Source organism: Artibeus jamaicensis, unplaced genomic scaffold (genome assembly GCF_021234435.1).
Source record: "Artibeus jamaicensis isolate MK-2021 breed Jamaican fruit bat unplaced genomic scaffold, CSHL_Jam_final contig_889, whole genome shotgun sequence".
NCBI lineage: Eukaryota > Metazoa > Chordata > Mammalia > Chiroptera > Phyllostomidae > Artibeus > Artibeus jamaicensis.
The window spans coordinates 3,201,856-3,223,519 of record NW_026522005.1 but is presented as its reverse complement, the minus strand read 5'-3'; the positions used below and the strand labels follow the sequence as shown (position 1 = coordinate 3,223,519).

Genomic DNA, 21,664 nt, shown 5'->3' with positions numbered 1-21,664 from the left:
GCCCTCCGCTCCCCCCCTCCCGCCTCCCCGCCTCCGCCTCCTCCCTCCCGGCCTCCAATCTCCCAGCCAAACTGAAAGCCGGACCCCAGGCCGCCTCCCGCCGCCTCCCCGCCGCCGCCCGGCCTCCCTGCGAGCGCTCCACCATGGACAGTCCTGTTTTCACCTTATAAAGATGGCGGTGCGGGATCGCTGCAACCTTTAGACTAATGACTGTCCGAAATATCGCCTCCATCTGTAATATGGTGAGTGGCCACCGCGGCCGCCTCGGGGGTCGCGCCCGAGGCGCGGCGAGGCAAAGAAAGGGAAACCGGAGCCGCGCCGCGGCCGGGCTGCAGAGCGGGGGCGGGGGCGAGGGCGACCGGGTCCGCGCGGCGCAGCCAGAAGTTCCCGGCCGCAGCCCGGCCCGCTGGCCGGCCGCAGCCCCGAGAGCCCCTGGGGGAGGGGCGCCGAGCCCTCTGCCCCGGGACCTGAAGCCCGCCCGCCCGTTCCCCGGCCGCGCCGCGTGCCACCGCCCTCGGGTTGCAGTGCAAGCGTCCTGGGGAGGCCGAACCTGGACGTCCCGGGGGAGGGGGGTTAAGGGAAAAGCTGGGAATGGGGGGCACCCATACCGTCCTTGCGATAGAACAAATCCTGCAGGTCTCCCTGACCGCCCTCATCTCATTTTGAGTTCACTCCTTAAACTGTATGTAAAATTCACTTTGCAAAGGCAATCGGTGTATCTGGAGACATTTGAAATGTCATAAAACTGTAAAAAAGTGCAAAATCCTGCTTGGAGAAGTAAACTTCATCTGGTTTGAGAAAGCACAGTTTTGTTTTAGATGCCTCAGTTTCCCCATCTGAACGAGGGACGAGGTTATGTGCAGTAACAGTTGAAGGCCCGTGGGTGGTGGGGCTGGCCGTGGGCGTGGAGGAGGTCTCCAGGGTTATCCTGCCTGATGCACTGTAGAACCAGTGCAGGCTGGTGGGCGTGGACACAGCGAGGGGACATCACTAGGCTCTGATTCTGATGAGGACTACTGGTTCCATGGTATGGTGGTGACTTTAACTTGGGTTTCTCCCATTGCTTTTCCTTGCTTTTCAGTTCCTGCAAGAGCAGTTTCTACCCTTGAGTCCTCAGGGTGCACCCTGCGGGCACCCACCCTGGCTTGTCAGAGTCTTGGCATGCACAGTTTGCCCCCTGGAGTAAGACATTGTCCTCCTGTGTAGGGTGAGAGAGTGTGTGCTTTGCTTTCTTTCTCCAGGGTCCTCCCTACCACTCCCCATCAAAACTGCCCATCAAAAGTGCCCATCAGAACTGCCCTATCTCTAGTAGGAACACATGCTCTTTTAATGTCAGTTTGGGGAAAATCTGCCTTGTAGATAATACTACAGGCCCCTAAAGGGAATCTGAGGAGGCTTAAGAAAGCCTGGAGGTAAGACGATCCAGCTGCCCTTCCCCCAATCACACAGCCTTTTAAATCTTCTGTCCCACATTTTGTTGCAAGATTAACACATGGCAAAGGAGCATTGAGGAGCCATGTGTTAGCGCAGGGGTGGAATTGAGACCCACTGGTGCTGGCTTCAGTTTTCAGCACTGTTGGATGTGATCGCAAATGCTGGGGCTTCCCAGAGTGATTTGGCACAGGACCATCTAGATGGAGTGGGTGGCTCCTGGAGCCCATTAGTTTCCTCTCTTTTCCTTCCTTCCTTCTCCACACAGAGACGGGTCTCCTGCTCCTTCCTGTCAAGTGGCATTAATGTCGCTTGGTGCAGTGAGAAGGTGATGCCTTTCTGCTGGCTTTCTCTCCACCTAAGATCAGCTCCTGAGGGGAACTTTGAAACCAGAGCCTCTTGCGGACTCTTCTTTCATGCCTGCTGAGGTGGCCTCAGGCTTATGGGTAGGTCAGTGAGGGGCACTCCCAGCCTTTGGTGGTATTCCTGTCCTGCTTGTGTGAGGGACACCTCTCTACTAAAGCAGGTTGGAAATTTGAGAGCCAGCGTGTCCCAAGAGGAAGCCAATCTCCAGCTTCTGTTTTGTTTTGTTCTTTGTTTTCATCTTTTCTCCTCGGTGCAGCCGGGGCTTCTTAGCATCCCAGGTCAGGGTGGCACCACCTGTTTCCAGTGAAACCTAGCCCGGGAGGCCAGCTGCAGGGAGGGCAGGAGAGGAGTGGGCTGGTGCTGCGTCTGGGGAGTTGACAACCTCATGTGGAATCTTTTAAAAGGTGCCACATTGAGGATCATCACCCAGGTGAGGTGAGGAACCAATATGTTGTAAGTAGGTTGTTTTATATTCCTATTTGGACACTGTGTTTTGAGCAAGTCATGAAGAGTTTGGGCTGTGAAGTTAGACTTCCTGAGTTCAAGTCCTGGACCTAATACATACTAGCTTTTTGTCTTTGAATGGGTTGCGTGAGCTTTGTCTTTCCTTATCTATAAAAATGGGATGAGAGTGGTCCTTGCCTCCTAGGATTGTTGTGTGAAGTGAGCTGTGAGCCCCAGTATGTGGCAGGTACTCAGTGAGTGTTAGCTGTTATCAGTATCACCTCACGTCACCTTCAGTTGTTTAAAGGACAGTGGAGGTTAGTATACACCTTCTGGGATCTGATGGCAGCAGCCACTAATACACTCAACTCACGTGTTCACTGACGTAGACCAAGGCCACAGGCAGCAGACAAGGTCTGGGATGGGAATCCTTCACCCTGCCCCTTCTCAGAGGCCGCCTGGGTCACTCCTGCCCCTCCCAGTCTCATTTCCCACGCTAGAAGGCTTGGTGATGAGGAGACTTCTGTCATCAGACGTAAATTACCCTTGGACTTCTCTTTAGATTCTTCACACAATGATGAATTGTTTCCAGGTAGGTCTTCTGAGGGTCTCTCCACACTGTTCCCTTCTCTCTGGGGCTCTCGTCAACCCTTCCCTCTCCTAACTCCTGCTGTCTTACCTGGCTTGGGGAGTTGTCACAGGAGCAAGTGGCAATTGCTTTTTTTTAAAAAATGCAAGTCATTTGGCATATTTTAAACATGCAGGTGGGCGTGTGTCCAGAAGGGTGTTAAACGACATCATCCTTCTAGGTAGGTCTTGAAGAAACCAAGACCTGGTGTTGAAAGTGGACTTGTTTTGTCCACCAGACAAGAAAGGACCCAGCAGAGCAGAACCAAAACTTGCAGCAAATCCTTCATGGGATTGAGAAATAAGCGCCTTTTTCTTCCCCTCAAACTTCTTGTGCCAATTTTAGATACAGGGGACTTGGAAGACATTTTCATTCCTCCACTGGTCCCATTCCCCACTGAAGTTTTGTTGTCTGTTGATAAGTTAATGCTAGTTCCCATTCGTCTTAATTTTACGTTGTGTGAATTCCTGCCATGGTTCTTGATCGGCTTGCTCTGGGCTTAGCCGTGTAGCTTGTTCCTCTGGATCCCAGACACCAGAGCTCGTTTGGCTGGTGTGTTGTCATTTTTAAAGTGCACAGGCTGCCACCAAGAATGAGGAAATGTCCCTTGTTGATAATCCTCTGATTTTTGTCCAGGCCAATGGATTTAACTTGCTTGGTATTTTTATGGCCGTACAAATGGAAGGTTTTTGTTTTCGGTTAAGTTTCTGTTTGAAGAACTTGAGGAATTTTTCTAAAGAGGAAGGATTTGTTAGGAGAAACCAAATGTGCCCTCCGGAAATGTGACTTGGTCTGATGCAAATTGGTCTAAGCCTTCTAATCTGAATTTTGCTTGTTGATAGTTCTGTGAGCTGCATGGAGGAGGCGCCAAGTGTCATACAGACTGCATTTTTGTTTGCAGAAGTGGCCATTTGTTGAGGCTCTGCTATGTCAGTGTTGTCACGTACTATGTGCCAGTTCTAAAGAAATGAATGAGGTGAATCCCTGTCTTCCAGAAGCTCGGCAGTTTCTTATCTTGTGGACATAACATTGATAAAGATGGAAATTTCAGTGTAGTGTGACACCCACACAGATCATGGTTGAACAAGCCTGGCTGGGTGTAGCTCAGCTGGGTAGAGCACTGTCCCGTAGGCCAAGGTTGTGGATTCCATCCCCAGTCAGCACATGCGAGAGCCAACCAGTGAATGCATGATAAGTGGAAGCACAAATTGGTGTTTCTCTCGCTCCCCTTCTCTCTAAAATCAAAAAATAAAAATTAAAAAAAATTGTTAGGAAAAAAACAAGATTGCACTGAGCCTCAGAAGCAATACAGTGGAAAGAAATATCGACGAACACAGCAGGATGTTTCTTTAATGCATTTGACCAAAGCTTGACTACTTTTTACATGCGGACACGGTTATAGTCAGTGTAACTCTGGACTGGAATCTGTGCTATTGGGTGCCTCTCCGGTTAAGCATGAGTCTAATGGTGCCTGTGAAAAAGGTGTATTTCTTGGGAACTTAGTTTTACTCAACTTATAAAACTGATTTTTGTTGTTGTTGTCAAAAGCTCCTTAGTGAGTAGTATTTCTTAGAGTCTTTATACAAATCTGCATCTCTTAATTGGTTAGTGACCGCTTGTGTACCTTGTTTGAAACTGTATTGAACTTACCAGATACTGGCATTTAAAAACATTTTATTATTTATTTGCAGAGAGAGAGGAAAGGAAGGAGAAAGAGCAGGAGAGAAACATTAGTGTATGGTTGCATCTCACACTCCCCCCTAATGGGGATCTGGCCCGCAACCCAGGCATGTGCCCCAACTGGGATTCAAACCTGCGACTCTTTGGTTTGCAGGCCTGCACTCAGTCCACCGAGCCAGGGCCAGATACTAGCATTTTAGGATCTATTGAACAATCCTAGGATGTCGTTGGACACTATTGTGAGTGTCAGATTTGAATTCTTTGAAAGAAATGAATTCACCTTGATACGAAGGGAAAGTAAAATTAGGAAAAATTTGAAACAAAGCTAGATGATTTTTACAGAGATGATTTTATTTTGGTAAGTCAGTTACCTGAGGCACATTTTTTTGAGAATTGTTGGGAAGAGTTTTTAAAATATTGAAAAATAAGTAACTATATAATTTGGGAGAAGAGGTAACTTGCCTCTTCCTCTGTGACTCCTGCTTCCCGTTCTCAGAGATAATAGGAGACTGTAAGTTTGGTTTTACTGTATCAGCTGGGAGTTGTTACAATTACGTGTGAGGTCTGTGCTGATAGTGGTCAGTTTTCAGAAAATTGCTGGGTGGGGTGGGTTCATGTTTAAAGAAAAATTCCATTCTGGCCTCTGGGGTTTTGTGTAGGGTCAGGTCCCGACAGTCAAGTTGTACGCATTTTTGTTTTTTCTTGGAATCCTGGGGTGAAAACAAAATTGAATGTCAGTATTTAGTTAGAATCGAAGATTGTCATGCCATTTATTAGAGATCAACTTGATGTGTTCCAGTTCATCCATACAATAAAACCCTTTTATTTTCTTACCGATATATAACTTTACTATATTGGGGTTGTAATTAAAAGTAATTTTCAATTTTGATTGTCTTACCAATGAAGAGAAAATTTCCTCATTCATGCGTGTCTTTTTCCCCCAGCCTGGTCTGTCTACAAGGTGAAAGATTTGTGCATTCTGAAGAAAAACCAGAGTATGGTCTGTCTAACTAGTTTGAATGAGTTGAGGTTTTAGATGGTGTTTAATTCTATGGTATCATCAGAAAGGTATCTGGGTGGTTTTAGCTCTAGGCTACCCATGGACCAGCCCAAAGCAAACCGGCAGAAAGAGCTGTGAAAGGTGATGTCTTTTAATTTCGTTAACTCTTCTGGCCTAAATATTTTAATGCAACTTCACATAAAATTCTTCAGTTGTGGTGAAACCAAATGCTTGTCTAAGGGTTTGAAAGGCCTTGCTGATCTTTTAAGAGAAAAGGTCAACCAAATATGAACCAGCAGAGACTTCCTTGAGGCAAATAAATTCTATATTAGCAACTGACCTCAGCACTAAATATTTTGGAGTGTTTCTGTTCTGGGATGTGCTGCTTAGGATTTTGGGGGTGTCGTAAGTCCTTTGCATGGAACATTGTCATAGTTCTGAGGCTGATTATTTGCTGCGGATGGAGCGTGTGTGGGGGAAACCCTACTACTGACGTTCCCAAAGCTTCAGGTTCCTCTTGTAGGTCAGCCTTCCTCCTGCCCGTCAAGTTCCGACGTCGCTTTTAGAATCTGCAAATGCTTTGTAGCAGCTCAGTCTTGGGGCTCTTTTCCTGGGTGCTGGTAAATATCAGGCATACAGAAAAATGTGGAGAATAATAGAGTGAGTACCCATGAACCTCCCTCCACATGAAGAAATAAGACATTACAAGTACAAATGAACCTTATCTCTCCTCTTTCCCCTTCCCTTCCGTGACCACTGTTATGAATTTGGTATTTATTATGTCTTTTTATACTTTTACTAGATATGTATGTCTCCATAAACCAGATGTAGTGTTTTCTCATGGTTTAGACATGCTGTGTGATACTGAACAACTCAGGTTGCCTTTGTGTAAATTACAATTTTAAGGTTTATCCAATAAGATACATGTGATTCTAGGTTGTTTTAATGGCTGTGTAATATCCCATTTCATGAATATGCTGCAATATGTTTATTCTTTTTACTGTTGATCAGCACTTGGGTTTACAGTTTTTTGTGTGTGCCCTTTTACAGTGATGAACAGTTTTGAACTTGTCCCTCTGCGTGTGTGTTTAAAGTTTCTCTGTGGTCTCTACCTAAAAGGGGAATTGCCTGGTCAAAGGAAGTGGGCCTCTTGATCCTAACGTCTTGCCAGGTTGATCCAAAGCAGTTGTGCAGGTTTGCGCTCCACCCAGCAGCGTTAGGGAGTCCCAGTCGCTCCACAGGCTTCCGGGCAGCCCGGTGGGTGCGATGTGATATGGTCATGGCTTAGAGTTTGCACTTTATCATTTTCTAATGAGGCTGAACACCTTTTTATGTGTTTGTTGTGCCGGGTGGTTTCTAATCGAGACTTGGGAGCAGTTTTCCAGGGCTTGTGAGTCAGGATTACAGTGGTGGTTTTGTGTGAAAATGGGGAAAAGGACAGTGAAGGGGAAAATCGGGGAGACCAAAAATAAATAAATAAATAAATAAAGTCAAGAAAGATATAGAAGGAGCAGAAGATGCAGGTGGAGGGAATGATAATAAGATGAAACAAGTGAATCCTTGTAGCAACAAAACTATAGACAAGAAGATTTCTGGAGTATCGAGAGTACATTCTGGGTACAGCGCTGTGCTAGCCAGGCCTCTCTGGACTTGCGGAGTTTTCCTGTTTACCCAGTTGCTTTCTGAAGTCTTTGTAGGAAGACAGTGAAATTATGTTCTTCCTCCTACAACATACTCTTACGTCCTTCATGTCAGGTACACTGCAGGAATCCAGCTTTTCACAGGGTCTGCTTATAAGTACTTGTGGAATCACTATCCAAATATTTAGAAAACATTCTCTCCACTTTATTTTGATTATCAGTGTGACATGTGTCATCTTATTGAATACAGACATGTATAGTTTTAAAAATATGACTGACAGCTCCTTTAAAAATATCTCATACTTCAGTGGTTCTTTAGTGTGCCCCAAACTGTGCCCACGTATGTGTTCTCTTATTAAAAATTCCAACTCTGGGTTTCCAGCCGCAGAGGTTTTGATGTGGTGGGCCTATGGCGGGGCCCTGGAATCTGCATTCTAAAATAAGTATTTCCTCCTTCTCCCCCTCCTCATTCTGTGACAGGTGAGCTGACGTCCCCACTGTGAGACATAGTGCTTTCTTTGGGTGATACAACCTTGGCCTCCTAAAAAATACTGCTTATAGAAATTATCTGCCATGTGCAAGTTTTTTAAAAATTATGTAAAAATTTTGAGATAGTAATTTAACTTCAAGAGCTATCAGTTGTTGCTATTCTGTAGATGTATTTCTTGATATTACATAGCCAGGTTTTGATTATGCTTCTAGAACAGGGATTCCTAGTCCTGACTGTATATCATGTTACATGAGAAGCTTTTAAAAGAATTTTTTTTCAAATTGCAAAATATTAACACCCAAAAGAGTATGGAAAAAAGAATGTATTTTAATATATTTATACCCAAATACCAGCCCTTCAGATGTAGCATATATTAAAGTTTAGTCATACTTGGTTAAGATTTTTCTTAGACATAAAACCTTTAAAAAAATCTCTAATCACTTCTTTTTTTTCTCCCTTCCTCCCAGAACTAGTCATTTTTTCTGAAGCTGGACTGGTGTTTGCTATGCATGTCCTTATACCTCACATTTATGAATCCATACGCAGTGTATCAACGTTTGTGTGTACAAATGTGTAGCCTTTTGCTGCTGTTTTAACTCAACAATTATATTTGAGATTATGTTGGTATGTAATAACAGTTCTGGTTTATTCATTCTTACTGCTCGATAACCGTACTCTTTGACTTAATGGTGGTTTACTAATTCATTACCTTACTTAGGGACATTTGGACAGTTTCCATAACATTGTCTTTGGAAACGGTGTCACAGTGAATGTTCGTTTCTGTCTTCTTTGCACACATGTCTTCCTTTCTGCAGGACACAGCCCTGGAAGAGGAAGTGCTGTTTTCAGGCCGGGCCCATCTGCGGTTCTGTTAGGTAGAGTCAGACTGCTCCCAGGTGGGCGCCCCATTGGGAGCTCTTTTGGTGGGAAGCTTCTAGAGCACAGGTGGTGAACACAAGGCCCACGGGCTGAACCCAGCCCTCCTCTTTGTTGTATCTGGCCAGCACTGTGTTTCTACCCAGCGGCAGCGCCGAGCTGCTTGCCCCTAGTTAAGGAGTAGTTACATTTATACAGTTGTAACATTATATTCAGCTTTTTGAAGGCAACTGAGAGGCTGATGTGGCCCCCAGTGAAGATGAGTTTGACACCCCTGGTCTAGGGCCTCGGTTCCAGAGTTTCTGACCTGACATAGGTACAGGTGCGGGTTGCTCGGGGGTGGATTTTGGACACGTGCATCGTTGTAAATCACTGCAGCTTATTCTGACGAGCAGCCAAGGCTGAGAAAGCCCTGCGTTAGACCGGCTGCCCTAGGAGGGCAGGAGCTGTGCTGACCGTGTTTGCTGTCGATTTCCCAACATGCAGCCCGGTGCCTGGCACATGTGTGGTGGATAATTCTCAGATAAGTGAATAAAGAGGTGCAGCTTGCAGAATGGAAGACTTGCCTTGCAGTGAAGCCATGCTCCTAATCTTAGTGTCACAGCCATGACCTGGGGATCTTGTCAAAATGCAGATCCTGATTCAGTAGGTCTGGGGTGGGATTTTGCATTGCTAGCAACCTCTCTGGTGACCAGGTGCTCCTGGGCCTGGGGAGCACATTTATAGCAGCACAGCCCCAGGAAAACAAGGAAAACGGGGTTTGGGGATTTGGAATTTCAGAGCTCGATAAATCTCAAGTCCGTTTCCTCATCCCTTTAGGACACAAAAAGGTACAGGATGAACTACCTTCCTCACAGCTTTTCTGGGGGAGTCAGAGGAGATCCTGCCTTCTGAAGCGTTTTGTGAGCTGAGATGCCCTCACATGTTACTTTTCACAATTACTCTCATTCTTTCTGTGAGTTGGTGTTTTCCTTCAGTTTGCTCAGAGCACAGAGCCTTTGGTGTTGGAGGACCTGGTGGAATTCTGCCTTGGTTTTGACCTGCTGTGCACATGCAGTGGGCATTTGGGGAGGATGCTGGGCGAGAGCAGAGGCAACATTCACCAGATGGTGTGGTTCTGACCATGGCGCTGGCCCGTGGGGGGAGGGGTCCCTTCTCCCCAAGTGTGGCGGAGGGAGGAACAGGGCTAGAGGGGGGGCCCCCAGCTCCCTTCCAGGGAGCGGGTTATACAGCAGGAAGGTGCTCCGATTTATTCCCCAAGTCAGACACTTCTTAAAGTGAGATGGGGGTGCTCCAGATAATGATTCGGTCTCACTGATCTGCTCAAGGTATGATCTGAGTTATTCTGGGCAAACCTGGGTCAACCCAGGTCAAGCCAGTACAGAACGACACCTTTTCAACGCAGGACCTCGTTCGGGGTGCTCCGGTGACTGGGGAGCTGTCTCACCCATCTGAGAGAGGCAGTGTGGTGTGGAGCGTGGAGGGCAGATGAAAACAAAACAAACACACATCAAGTGGTGGCATTCAGAGTCAGTGTGTACTGCACGCTGGGGTGGGGGGCACCTTTTATTCCCAAGCGTCTCTTCGTCTGAAGAAAAACTACAGAAAAGGATCTGGTTCCTTAGACCAGCGATTCTCAAGTGTCATTTTGTTATCTTCCTGGTTTTCAGTATATCTGTGAACCACCTGGACTTTCTTCTTCAGTAATTTTCCTCCACTCTGTTCATTTTTTATGATTCACTTTTTACTAATTCGACCTCATTTTGTGAAGACATCTGCAAGGTAATGGAGTGGACAAGCTGGTTCTATGTTTTTGAAATACATATCAAAAACATAATCATTTAAAAACATCCTTGTGCTTGCGAAGATTGTTCACCTCTCCCACACTCATAGTCTGGAGTTGGGGAGGCGCTGGTTCAGATGAGAGGTTCTTTACAGTGGCCTAAAGAGCTGGCTGTTGGAGGAGCCCTGTGAAGCCTGTTTGCAGGTTGCGGGCCGGTGAGCATCCTTGGGAGGCAGGTTGGCATGTGGGCAAGATCCACTGGTTGGTTGTGAGAGCGGTTCTCACTTACCTGTTCAGAGACTCTGCTTCTGGTCCGAAATGTCTGGGTGAGGAGAGAACGTACCTCCCCTGGGCCTGGCAGGACTGAAGTGGAATCGTTTATGTCTCACTCTTAGCTCAGTACCCGGCCATTTTACTACTCTTTTATTCTAGGGCTCCTCTTTTTTCCTGCCAGCAAGAGAGTCCAAATGATGTAGTTGGAAAGAACTTCATCCCGAGTTCCAGTCCTGACCTTGACACTTGGTGGCTTTCAGGAGGGCAGGTGACTCAGGTCTCTCAGGGCCTGTCAGATGTTAAGAACCGTTCCTGCTGGTGAGCAGTGCTGAGATGAGCGAGCATGTTGTGATCTGGCTTCCAATCAAAGACCAGACCAGGGAGGGAAAGTGCTCAGAGCGACAAAAGGAGGAAGAAGCTGTGATTTCCAACTGAGATGTCTCAGAAGGTGCAGCGCCGATGGTGGGTGGCAGAGCTTTTGTATCCGTCCGTCAGGATGCGGTGTTTTTCCTTTCCCAGAGAATGAGGGCACGACACATAGTAGAAGATTTTTAGTCATCTAATACACATATAACATGTCCTTTTGTTTTATTGGATTTGTACAGTTCGGTATTCCTCACTGAGCAATACGCAAAGTAGCTAAGCTCTGTTGCTTTTTATTCTTTGTTTTTCAATTATAGTTACACTCAGTATTGTATGTTTTAGGTGTGTAGCATAGTGGTTAGACAATCATGTGCTTCACAAAGTAGCCCCCTTGATATTCCTGGTGTCCACCCGGCCCCACACATAGTTATTACAGTGTTATTGACTCTGTTCCCTAAGCTGTCCTTTACATCCCTGGGACCGGTCTGTGACTACCAGTTTGTACTACTTAATTCCTTCACCTTTTTCTCCCAGTGCCCCCTCCCCCTCCCCACAACTGTCGGTCTTTCTTGTGTGTCTGTGAGTCTGTTTCTATTTCGTTTGCTTGTTTGTTTATATTGTTTTTTAGATTCCACGTATAAGTTAAATCATATGGTATTTGTCTTTCTCTGACAGACTTATTTTACTTAGCATAATACCCACTAAGTCCATCCACACTGTCACAAATGTTTCATTTTTTAAAAATAAAAATTTAAAGTTTTTGAAAAGGCCATCCAGGTTCGCATGATAAGAAATTTACAGTTGTACAAAAGGATGCGTGTTGAAAATACGCCCGCCATCCAGTCCTCATCTCTGGCATCAGTCACTATTTGTGGTGCCCTCTGCTTGCATCCAGAGGTATCCTCCTCTGCATGCAAGCATATTTGTTTATGTTTCTTTTTTGGTTTTGAAAACGCAAATGCTGCTTACGGCATGTACAGATCTGTCGGGATCTGCCCCTGGTTTCAGTGTCCTGGAGGTGGGTCTGTGCTGGCACAGGAAGAGCCTCCGCATTCTTTCTTTATGGCTGCAGAGCGTTCGGTTGCTCTAATGCGTTGAATTCCCTTCACCAGGCCCCAACAAATGGCACAAGGGGAGTTTTCCAGTCCTTGGTTTTTATAAACAAGGCTGCAGGGAACATCTTTGTCCCTACGTCATTTCACGTGTGTGGGAACGTGTCTGTTGGCCGCCTCCCTGGAAATGGATTTCCATTTGTAACTCTAGTGGGTTTTGCCAAATTGCCCTGACTCTTGTTGCCCATGGCCTTGCCAAAACAGCACGCTATCCAAAAACCTTTTGCTCTTTGCCAGTTGAGAGGGGGACGGAAATGGTGCTTAGTGTATTTTTAGTTTGCATTTCTCTTCCTAGGAGTGAGTTTGAGCAGCTATTCACGCGTGTAAGAAGAAAAGCACAATTTCATTTAACTGCTTTGCTCTTGGCAATTATTTTCAAAGTCTGTGGGGAAGGACTCGTTTTATTTTTATTTTCAATCTGTTGTAGCCTGATATTTTTGTAAACTACAATAAAAAAGCATTATGAGCAAAGTGGAATAAAAACCCCAAAGATACATAAAGCACAAACCCCGATTTTTTTATTACTAAACTCGGCAGATACAAAATTACTCATTCATGATACATGTTTTTAGTTTCCGCGCTTAGCTCACGGTGGAGTGTCAGCACTGAGGAGTGCAGTCTGAGGAGCCAGCTCCCTCCCTTTTCCCCAGCGCCGCCCTCTGCAGGGGAGGGGCCAGAGCTCAGCTTTCCGTGTTTTATGTCTCGCTGTCCGTCTGTGCGTGATAGGATGCTTTCGTTCGTTTAGTGAGAGTAAACTCGCTCTGCTGGTGCCTTACCCATGCATACACACTCAGACACTCTTCTCCCGCACTGTGCAACAGGGGTACTGGTGTCCTGGTTTTTCACTGATGAAGACCTTGAACTTGAGCGAGAGCGAGAGGGGTTTGGGAGGAGCCCTGGAAATCACCCTGTTAGGCTACTTTGCAGAGTTGGCCTCTGGGAGCTGGGGCTCTTCCAGGAACCCATGCCACCCGTGCTGTTTCCAGGAGGTGATGGGAAGGGTACTTCTGGGTGACGAGACCCAAAGTCAAGGAGGTTCCATGGTGGCTTTGCAGAGCCCTGGGTTTGGAATGAGGTTCTTGCTTGTAGCTCACAACAAGTTCAGTGACCAGCCGAGAATATTTCCTCTTCCTCCACGTTCAGCTGGAAGGCAGGCACAAGGCCCTGTGCTGTTTGTCCTGCTGTTGAGCGGGAATTTTATCTTTGCAGGCTGCCTCTAGGCACGTGGAAAGCGGTTTCACAGGCCAGAGTCTACGGCTCTGTCCTGCCCCTTCCCTGGTGACTCGGGATCCCTGTGTACCCAGGGTCCTCTTTCTTCAGTAGCAGATGTTTCTGCTTCTGTGTTAGGATCACTAAGGGAAGTCATGTTGAGGCCTTTTTCAGGGTTCTCTCTCCCCACCCAATGTCCTATCAGGCATGGAAATGACACGCTTTCATGGTGCAGAGTGATAAAATGCTCCTTAACTGCCTTCTCGTGGGTGCCCAGCTCCCGGGAAGGATGGGAGAGGAGCGGAGGGTGGGTGAGCGCGTGGGAGCAGGAAATGGGCTGTGGTACAATGGTGGTGCGAGTGTGGCCCACAGCCGGCCTCTGCTTCATACTCACGCTTGACCTTGGCAAGTGACTTAACCTGGACTAACCTTCTCTCCCTCACCTGTGAGCCAGGGAGAGTGAGTCCCTGTCAGTAACTTACCTGGAGGGAGAGTGCCTCTCAGTGGGACCAGGAGATTGGTCTACGGTTCGGGTGGACGGGCCTGCACAGTCACGCTGAGTGCGGCGCTCCTGGCGGTGAGCTAACAGGTGCCAGCCAGCAGCCCAGGAGGACGTGCTCGAGCTAGCCCTGGCTTTCTGCCCAGCCCCTGCGTCTGCAGCTAAGGAATTACTAAAAATATGAATGAAAAGATCATCTTCCCTGGCTTGTGGTCAGGAGCCCAGACTCTGGGACAGAGAGGCCTGGGTTTGAGACCTGGCTCTGCCTTCATGGGCTGAGGGGGCTTTGGCGGGTCCCCTCCATTTCTTCATGAATAGAATGGGGATAGTAAGTGTAATCAGCCTTGGGTTTGCGGGCAAGATTAAATGAATATGACGGTGAAGGATAAGTAACACATACTTGAATAAGTAGCACATACTGTTTACCCTTCTCATTTCCCAAGTTTGTTCAATCAGCAAATTTATTAAACGCCTTTTATTTGCCAGATGCACTGCTCGGCCCTGGCAGACCGAAGGATGGAATCCCTGCCCTCACCACACTTTTGGTTTCATGTAGGGGTCGGCGAGCTTTTTACTACACGGCTAGATTGTGACTATTTTAGGCTTTGGGGGCCATAACACCTCTGTTTCAACTGCTCCTACTGTGGTACTGTGAAAGTCACTACCAAAAGTAAATGGGTGGTAGTGGTTGTGTTGGAATGAATCTTGATACACAGAGACAGTCATTTGGCCCCAGGACTGCCATTCGCCAGCTTGTGTTCCAGTGGGAAGACAGTTGTTGAATAATCACAAATAAGTGTGTTGTAACCTATTGCAATAAGTGCCATTGCAATAAGTGCAATAAGTGCCATGAAGCTGCCTGTAGGATTCTGTGAGAGGGAAGGTCAAGGAAGGTAGCTTGGAAGAAGTGACCTGGAAGCCAAGTGATGATGAGGAGGGAGCCAGAGGAGATGGGGAGGGGAGGGGGTGCCCTCCGTGGGGCCAGGGACCTGGCCGCACTCATTCTGAGCCTGGAGGCTCAGCATTGCGGTCAGCGGGTCTGTCTTTTACAGGCTCAACAGGTGTTTTACAGCTTTTTGTGGATGAAACACATAATGGTAGTTTTTTCCTAATGTACAGTGTATTCCAGTGATCTCCTGCCCCTCGCCCCCAGTAATCCCCACACTGAGAGATGAGCCGTGTTAATACATGAACTCGTTTTGTTCACCACACTGTGACAGGTTCTGTCCCCCTCTGTTCCACTGGTTTTGCTGTCCTCACTGCACGTGGCCGCGGGAGTCAGGGCGGTAGGACTGCACTTCGTTCCATTGCTGGGTGCAGACTGGCGTTCTCCGTAGAACTCATCTATACTTGTTGATGCTGCTTTTCTCTTTCTGCTTTTTAAAACTTTGTTATTTTCTTTTTCTATTAAGCTGGGCAAAGATCTGTAGTTCCCAAACCATTTAGAAAAAAGTTCATTTTCCCTTTGACAGGTCGTGTTTCTCCCGACTTCCAGCCTCAGTCGGACATTTCCTTTAAACAGGTTGCAGCACTGCAAGGAGATTTTACAGAAAAGGGCATGTGTGTTTCATTCTAGAATGTTTTAAGGGGTGCCTCAGAGGCAGGGGTTCGCCTATACAGTGGTGAGCCCCTCAATTTCTTTATTTTTTCAGCCCCAGTGATTTTGCTGCCGCAAGAGTCAGCATGGTGCAGTGCTCGGGGCACGCACTCGGGGGTGGATGGCGTGAGTTCAAACCCACCCCCCTCCGCCCACTCGAGATGTGAGTTTGGGTGAAGTTGCTTGCTCTCTCTGTCTCAGTTTTCTTATATTTAAAATGGGGGGGGTGGCATCCACCTCACAGGGTTATTCTGAGGATGAACGTGAGTAAAGCACATCAAGTCTGAGAGCAGAGACTGGACACAGTAAATGCTGTTTATTGATTATCTATTATTATTAGTGCTGATTACATCTGGGAAACCAGGGTCCATCCTTCCTCCTCAACCATCCTGAGTTCTGGCAAGTGATTCCTGACTCACCCTGAGTCCGTGGCCTGACCAATTCCTTTTTGCTTGACCTTCTGGCTAAGGCACTGGGAATGACCTTTTGTCATCGGAAGCCTGGGAATACTATTCCTTTGGGAAAACTAGTCTTTTGGGTACTTTTGTGCTTCGAAAACATAAATGATAAGTAAATATCCTTTGGAACATATATCTAACAGTATTCACCTTTCTTATCATATCTTTTAATTAGCGGCATTCTTTGTGTACTTAGAAATCCTTACGTGTTATTTCTGTCCTTTCTTGCATGAACTGACAAGGGAGGCTGCCCTTGTAGCAGGGGGAAATGGGCCGCCTCGGCGGGGTCCTGGTAAGTAGGCTGGCTTCTCTGAGCCTTGGTGTTTTCATACGTGACGTGGTCTGGAAGGTCTCCACGGACCCGTCCCGGTCTCCGTGTTCGGCGTGGGCTCCCCACGGGATGACGGCGTTGCCCTCGGTTTTTACGGGCCTCGCAGCGCCCTTGTTCTATCCCATCCTCCCCCTGGGCCGGGGTCTGTCTCCCTTTTTCGCCCCCGCGGAAGACATCTTAACGTGTTTTTCTCATAAATTGCTTTTCAAATTGCTTTGAGAAGAAAGGCCTTTCTATACCCATCTCATGCATTTGTGATTCATCCTTCCTGAGCGCGGCTGCTGTTTGTTTGGTGTTTTCGTAGCGCCCCTTGGCAGCCGTGGAATTGCTTTCAGAAGTGCTTTGAAGAGCCAACATTACCGTCTTCTTGTTGGAACTTGTCCCAGCCCAGATTCTATTTTTAATAAACTGCGGTGCATTGTTTTTCAAAGGTTACCGGAGTTTTTACTGATGGAAATAAGAACTCTATATTTCCTATACCACCAGACCTTGTGATTTACTGCCGTAGATAAGGTTTTTCGTGCAGCATCTGGTCAGAGAAAAGCTGTTTTTAGTGCCTCCCCATTTGCCTTCCGTGCCACGGTGCTGCTGCTGGGTGCTCACAGTGGAAGTTCAGGCTCTTGGGTTCACAGTGCATCTTACCATTTACATAGTGCTGATAACATCCCCTGTTTTGCTTGACTCTCTCTGCCACACTGAGCAGTAAGTAGGTAGGCTGGATATCAACAACCTCACCTCTCAGCCAGGAAACTCAGGATGAGAGAGGAAGTGACTGAAATCACAGGCAAGTTCAGACTGGGGAGGGAACAAAGTGGCCGGTCCAGCTCCGAGGTGTGCGCTGTGGGCCTCTGATCACCGGTCTGCAGGACATTGCTAACGTTACGGAAATTTTCATGACAGCAATCTCTGCTCATAGTAAAGAAATGCAAACAGTTGAGAAACCAAAGCCCCTTGGTGACCTGCTCCTCTCGCAGCCCCTCCTCCAGACACATGCTCGGTCTTCCGTGTTCACCTGGGTCCCGCAGACGTAGAGTCTTGGGTGCTCGGGGTCTGTAGGTGGAACGGTGGCTTTCCCAGTGTTGTCTGGGGCACGCTGGTGCCTGCGAACATGTTTGGACTTGTCACTGGCTCTTGGACAAGTGTTCATAGCAGTACCCCTAAAGCAACTTTAGCTACATGGTATTCCATCCTATGGATTACTGTAATTATTTAGCCAGTTCAACATATTTCTGACTTCTCTTCTGTTAACGAATTTTGCTACAAGGACTATCTGCAACCTTAACTGCTAGCGGTCCCCTCAATCTCCATTTTCCATTTCGAATTTTAGCTGGTTGTGGCTGTTCAGGGGGAGACTCCCCAGCTGCAAGGGAGCTGGGTGCAGCTAGATTAGATTCTGGCCAGTGAACTTGCCAGTGGAAGCGATGGGTACAGGCAGGGAGCATCCTCGAAAGGGGAGGAGCAGCGTCTCCAGTATGGCTTCTTGTCTGTCCCACCCCACTCCACCCTGCAGAGGTTGTCAGCTGGCAGGAGCTGGAGTGGCCATCTGGGTTCCAGAGATAGAAGCTGACTCTTGAGGATGATGGAGCAACAAGATAAAAAGAGCCTGAGTCCGCAGCACTGCCATGCCACCAAAGTCAGGCCTGCACCACTTCCTCTCGAACATTTGCATGAGGGAGGGAGATAAATTTCCATCTTGTGTAAGCCACGCTTATGTGATTCGGGTCTGTTACCCTTTCTGTCTTTTTGTATCAGGTGAGTATATAGGTAGAATGTGTTGCTTCGAGTGGCATTATTACCAAACAGGGGTCCAAGGGGGGCAATATTTGGCCCACCCAGGGATGCCAAAAACTGCTACAGAACAACAGGGGCCCCTCCCAAGGACAGTATACTAATACCTACTGGGCTCATCTGTCCGCCACCAGAGGAAAGACATCTCTCAATGCCAGAGATTTGTGAAAAGGAAAGGAAAGGTTTATTCAAAGCTATACAGACTTAAAGCAGTGACCCGATGTCCCCATAAAAATATCAAAGTCCTTTAGGATAACCACAGATGCCCACAGAGCTTCCTTTTCCCCCTACTCTAATTCGGGGTACCATATCTCAGGAAAAGAAGCACATGTCCATGTTTCTAGGCCACTGGCACCGTCAGCTGTAAGCTGTTGCCATCCAGGTAGGATCTCCAGTTAATCCAAAGTCATGTGGCACCTTCTCATGACTTACTGGCAAAGAGTTCTTTCACCCTTCTTCCAGGCAGTCCCTCCTGCTTCCCAGGCCATGGGGCCAAAGGGAGCATCCCAAAGCCATGTGGGCCTCTTCTACCAGAGCTGCAGGGGTCCGTACTCTGCCAAAACTGTGTGGCTCTCTCTTTCACCTGGGCAAGAGGAGGTCCTCACTCTGCCCAAACTGCATGCTTCTCCCTCCAATGGCTGCCGCGTCTGCCTTTAAATCCTCAGGCCAGGCCTCCTTTGCAGCCCCATTTCCGACTCCTCCTACAGTCAGTTACACCTGCCAGGACTCCCATATCCTCCCAGCTTTACTGGGCTGCCATAGTGAGTCTGGGCAGGTGTGGCCCATGGCGTGGAGCCAATCAACCCCAACCTATCACGCAGGTGCTGTAAGTCAGGGGACCAGACCCCAGTTACATCCTGGGTAGAAGTCACTTCCTTCTCCCTGGCTCAGAGCATGTCTACAGCTATTTAATATATCTATGAAACCAGTTAAAAGTTATAGATATTAAATGACCATGCCAGAGGTTAGTGAAACTGTTGCTATGCAAAACAGCTCTCCATGGCCCAGTCCATTTGTCCCTCCCCCCAACTGACACCCCTGAGGGGGGTGGTGAGGACATCGTAATATTTCCTGGACACCCTGAGCTCTGGATCCCATCCCAAATCCTTTTCTGGGCCCCCTCTTGGCTGCGCCCTGTTACAGCGCTGCGGGGATGAGGATGTGCACCTTTACCGTTTTGACGCCCCGGCCCGTGTGCTGCAGTCAGTTGGATTGATGTTTCTCTCTCTCAGTCCCTCCCCCTTGCTCCCTCTCTAAAAGCAATGGGAAAAATGTCTTTGGCAGGATTAAAAAATAAAAATAAAATAAAAATGTGACTGGTACCACCTAGTTGGCTTTTAAGCAATTGCTGCCGTCCTCATCTCAGGGAACATCCGCCACCGAGCCGCGTCCTTGTGTCACGCAGGGATTTGCATTTCCTGTGTTGAGTCCCCACATCTGTTAAGGATGCACAGAAATTCACGTTACCAACGGGAGATGCTAGCATGTGAAGCCCGAGTTTGGTTCCAGCTGTGACTGTCAGTTGTGTTCTATACCCACCGACAGCAGAGGCTCCTAGAGAGTGTTTACGGAAGGGAAGGGTGTGTGGGGGAGGGGGGAGGGTACCCTTTGGCCTCGTTGGACAGTAGGTGGGGAGAGCTCACATGTCGAAGCTATTCAGACAGCCCCTCTCAACCCCCTTCAGCCAGCCAGCTAGCCAGCTGGTATTGTGGACCTACTATGTGCTAGCCACTGAACGGGTCAGATACAGTCTTTGATCCCTTGAGGTATGTGCTTTATTTTCCTGTATATAATGCGCACCCATGTTTTGTGTGTATTACACACAGGATCATTATACCCTGGGTGTGTAATCATTATACCTATGTAAAATGTGCACCCTTATTTTCCCCTCAAAAATTTGGGCAGAAATTGTGCATTATACACAAGAAAATATGGTAGTTCAGGGGCTAGGATGGATGTTAGTAATTACATTCATCTAACATCGATTGGAATAAATACAGGATACTACCAGTGGGGACTAGAAGGTGTGGGGGGTTATATTAGTTTCTTATTGTTGCAGTAAAAAAATTACCACAAACTTTGTAGCTTAAAATAGCACAAGTCAGTTTTCTCAGTGCTCTGGAGGTCAGCAGGATCGCACACCTTCCTGAGGCTCTGGGAGAGAATGTGTTTCCTTGTCTTTTCCGATTTCTAGATGCGGCCTGCATTCCTTGGCCCTCAGCCCCTTCCTCTCTCCTCAGGGCCGGCAGCACAGGGCCCCCAAGTCTCTCTGAACTCTTCTTCCGTCCTCACATCTCCTGCTGCTGCTGCTCCGCCTCCCTCTCCTGAGGACTCTTGTGATTACTCGGCCCACCCGGATCATCCAGATAATCTCCCATCTCAGGATCTGCGAGTTAACCATACCCACAGAGGCCCTGTTGTCACGGAAACAGGCTCCAGTGGCGTGGCAGCAGAGGCTCCCACTCGGTGTGGGCATTTCGGGTGGGGACCATGATTCTGTTCGTCACTGGGACTGCCCAAACCCAGGAGTGGTCAGTCAAGAATTCCAGAGAAGCAAGCACTAGGTGCCATCAGTAAATGAATGGATCAAAAAACTATGGTACATTTACACAATGGAATTCTATGCAGCAGAAAGAAAGAAGGAGCTCCTACCCTCTGTAACAGTATGGATGGAGCTGGAGAGCATTATATTGAGTTAAATAAGCCAGGCAGTGAAAGACATATACCCTATGATCTCACCTTTAACAGGAACCTGATCAACAAAACAAACAAACAAGCTAAATATAACCAAGACACTGAAATAGAGAACGGGGGACAGCGATCAGAGGGGAGAGGGGAGGGAATTTCAGGGGAAATGGGGAAGGATTCACAGGAACAAGTATGAAGGACACATGGACAAAAACGAGGTGGGTGGAAATGGAAGAATTCCCCCGGAAGGATGAAAGGTGGCAGGCAGGTGAGGGAGCCTGGAGGAGCCTTCAGGTGATGGGTGGGAGGGAACCTGAGGTCTGTGCAGAACAGAATAGAGGCCATTGTGACAGGCCAAGTGTAGCAGCCAATGACAGGCGAGGGAACGAAGCTGGATGCAAAGGTGAAAGTCACTGGGTGGCTTTAAGGTAGATGGGTATTTAAAAAGAGCACTTCTGCTGCTGTGTTGACAGGGAGGTTAGAGGTGGGTAAGGTGGATGTTGGAGGCTACTTAGGAAGCTGTTATAATTCAGATGAGAGACGCTGGGCCTCGGACTGGAAGGAAGGGAATGGATCGGAGAGTTTTAAGGAGAGCGAGTCAGTAAGACAGTGTGATGGATGGGTGCGGAGTGCAGAGGGCGATGTCGGGCACGACCCTGAGGTTTCTTGCCGGGAAGAGGTGGCATTGTCATTTATTAAATGGGGAAACACCAGGAGCAGATTCGATTTTGGGAGGGCAGGAGAAGTCCAAGCTTGAGTTTTGAGCAGATTGATTTCGACTGCCTGTGAGACAAGCAAGCCTGAGTGTCAGTCAGTGCTCATTCTGTCCGAACCAGCTAGGAAGTGAGGTTTCGGGCCGAGGCAAGAATGGGGGATGGGTTTTGCCTGGATCCCGGAGAGAGGCCTGTGGAGAGGGAGGAGGGCCTCAGTTTGTGGGGAACGAAGATGCCCCCTGCAGGAGGCAGTGTTTGGAGGTCATCAGGGGTCGAGTTAGGGTGGGATCCAGAA

General features: G+C 47.8%; 1 protein-coding gene across 1 annotated transcript in view; it reads left to right on the top strand.

Moving 5' to 3' along the window:
• The first annotated feature begins 37 nt into the window (after window positions 1-37).
• The window catches only part of USP46 (ubiquitin specific peptidase 46), a 59,054-nt gene continuing 37,427 nt past the window's right edge, over window positions 38-21,664 (top strand). The window contains exon 1 of the mRNA XM_037134682.2: window positions 38-242. Within this exon, the coding sequence (XP_036990577.1) occupies window positions 207-242 (36 nt within the window). The 5' untranslated portion in view covers window positions 38-206. The remainder of the gene's footprint in view (window positions 243-21,664) is intronic.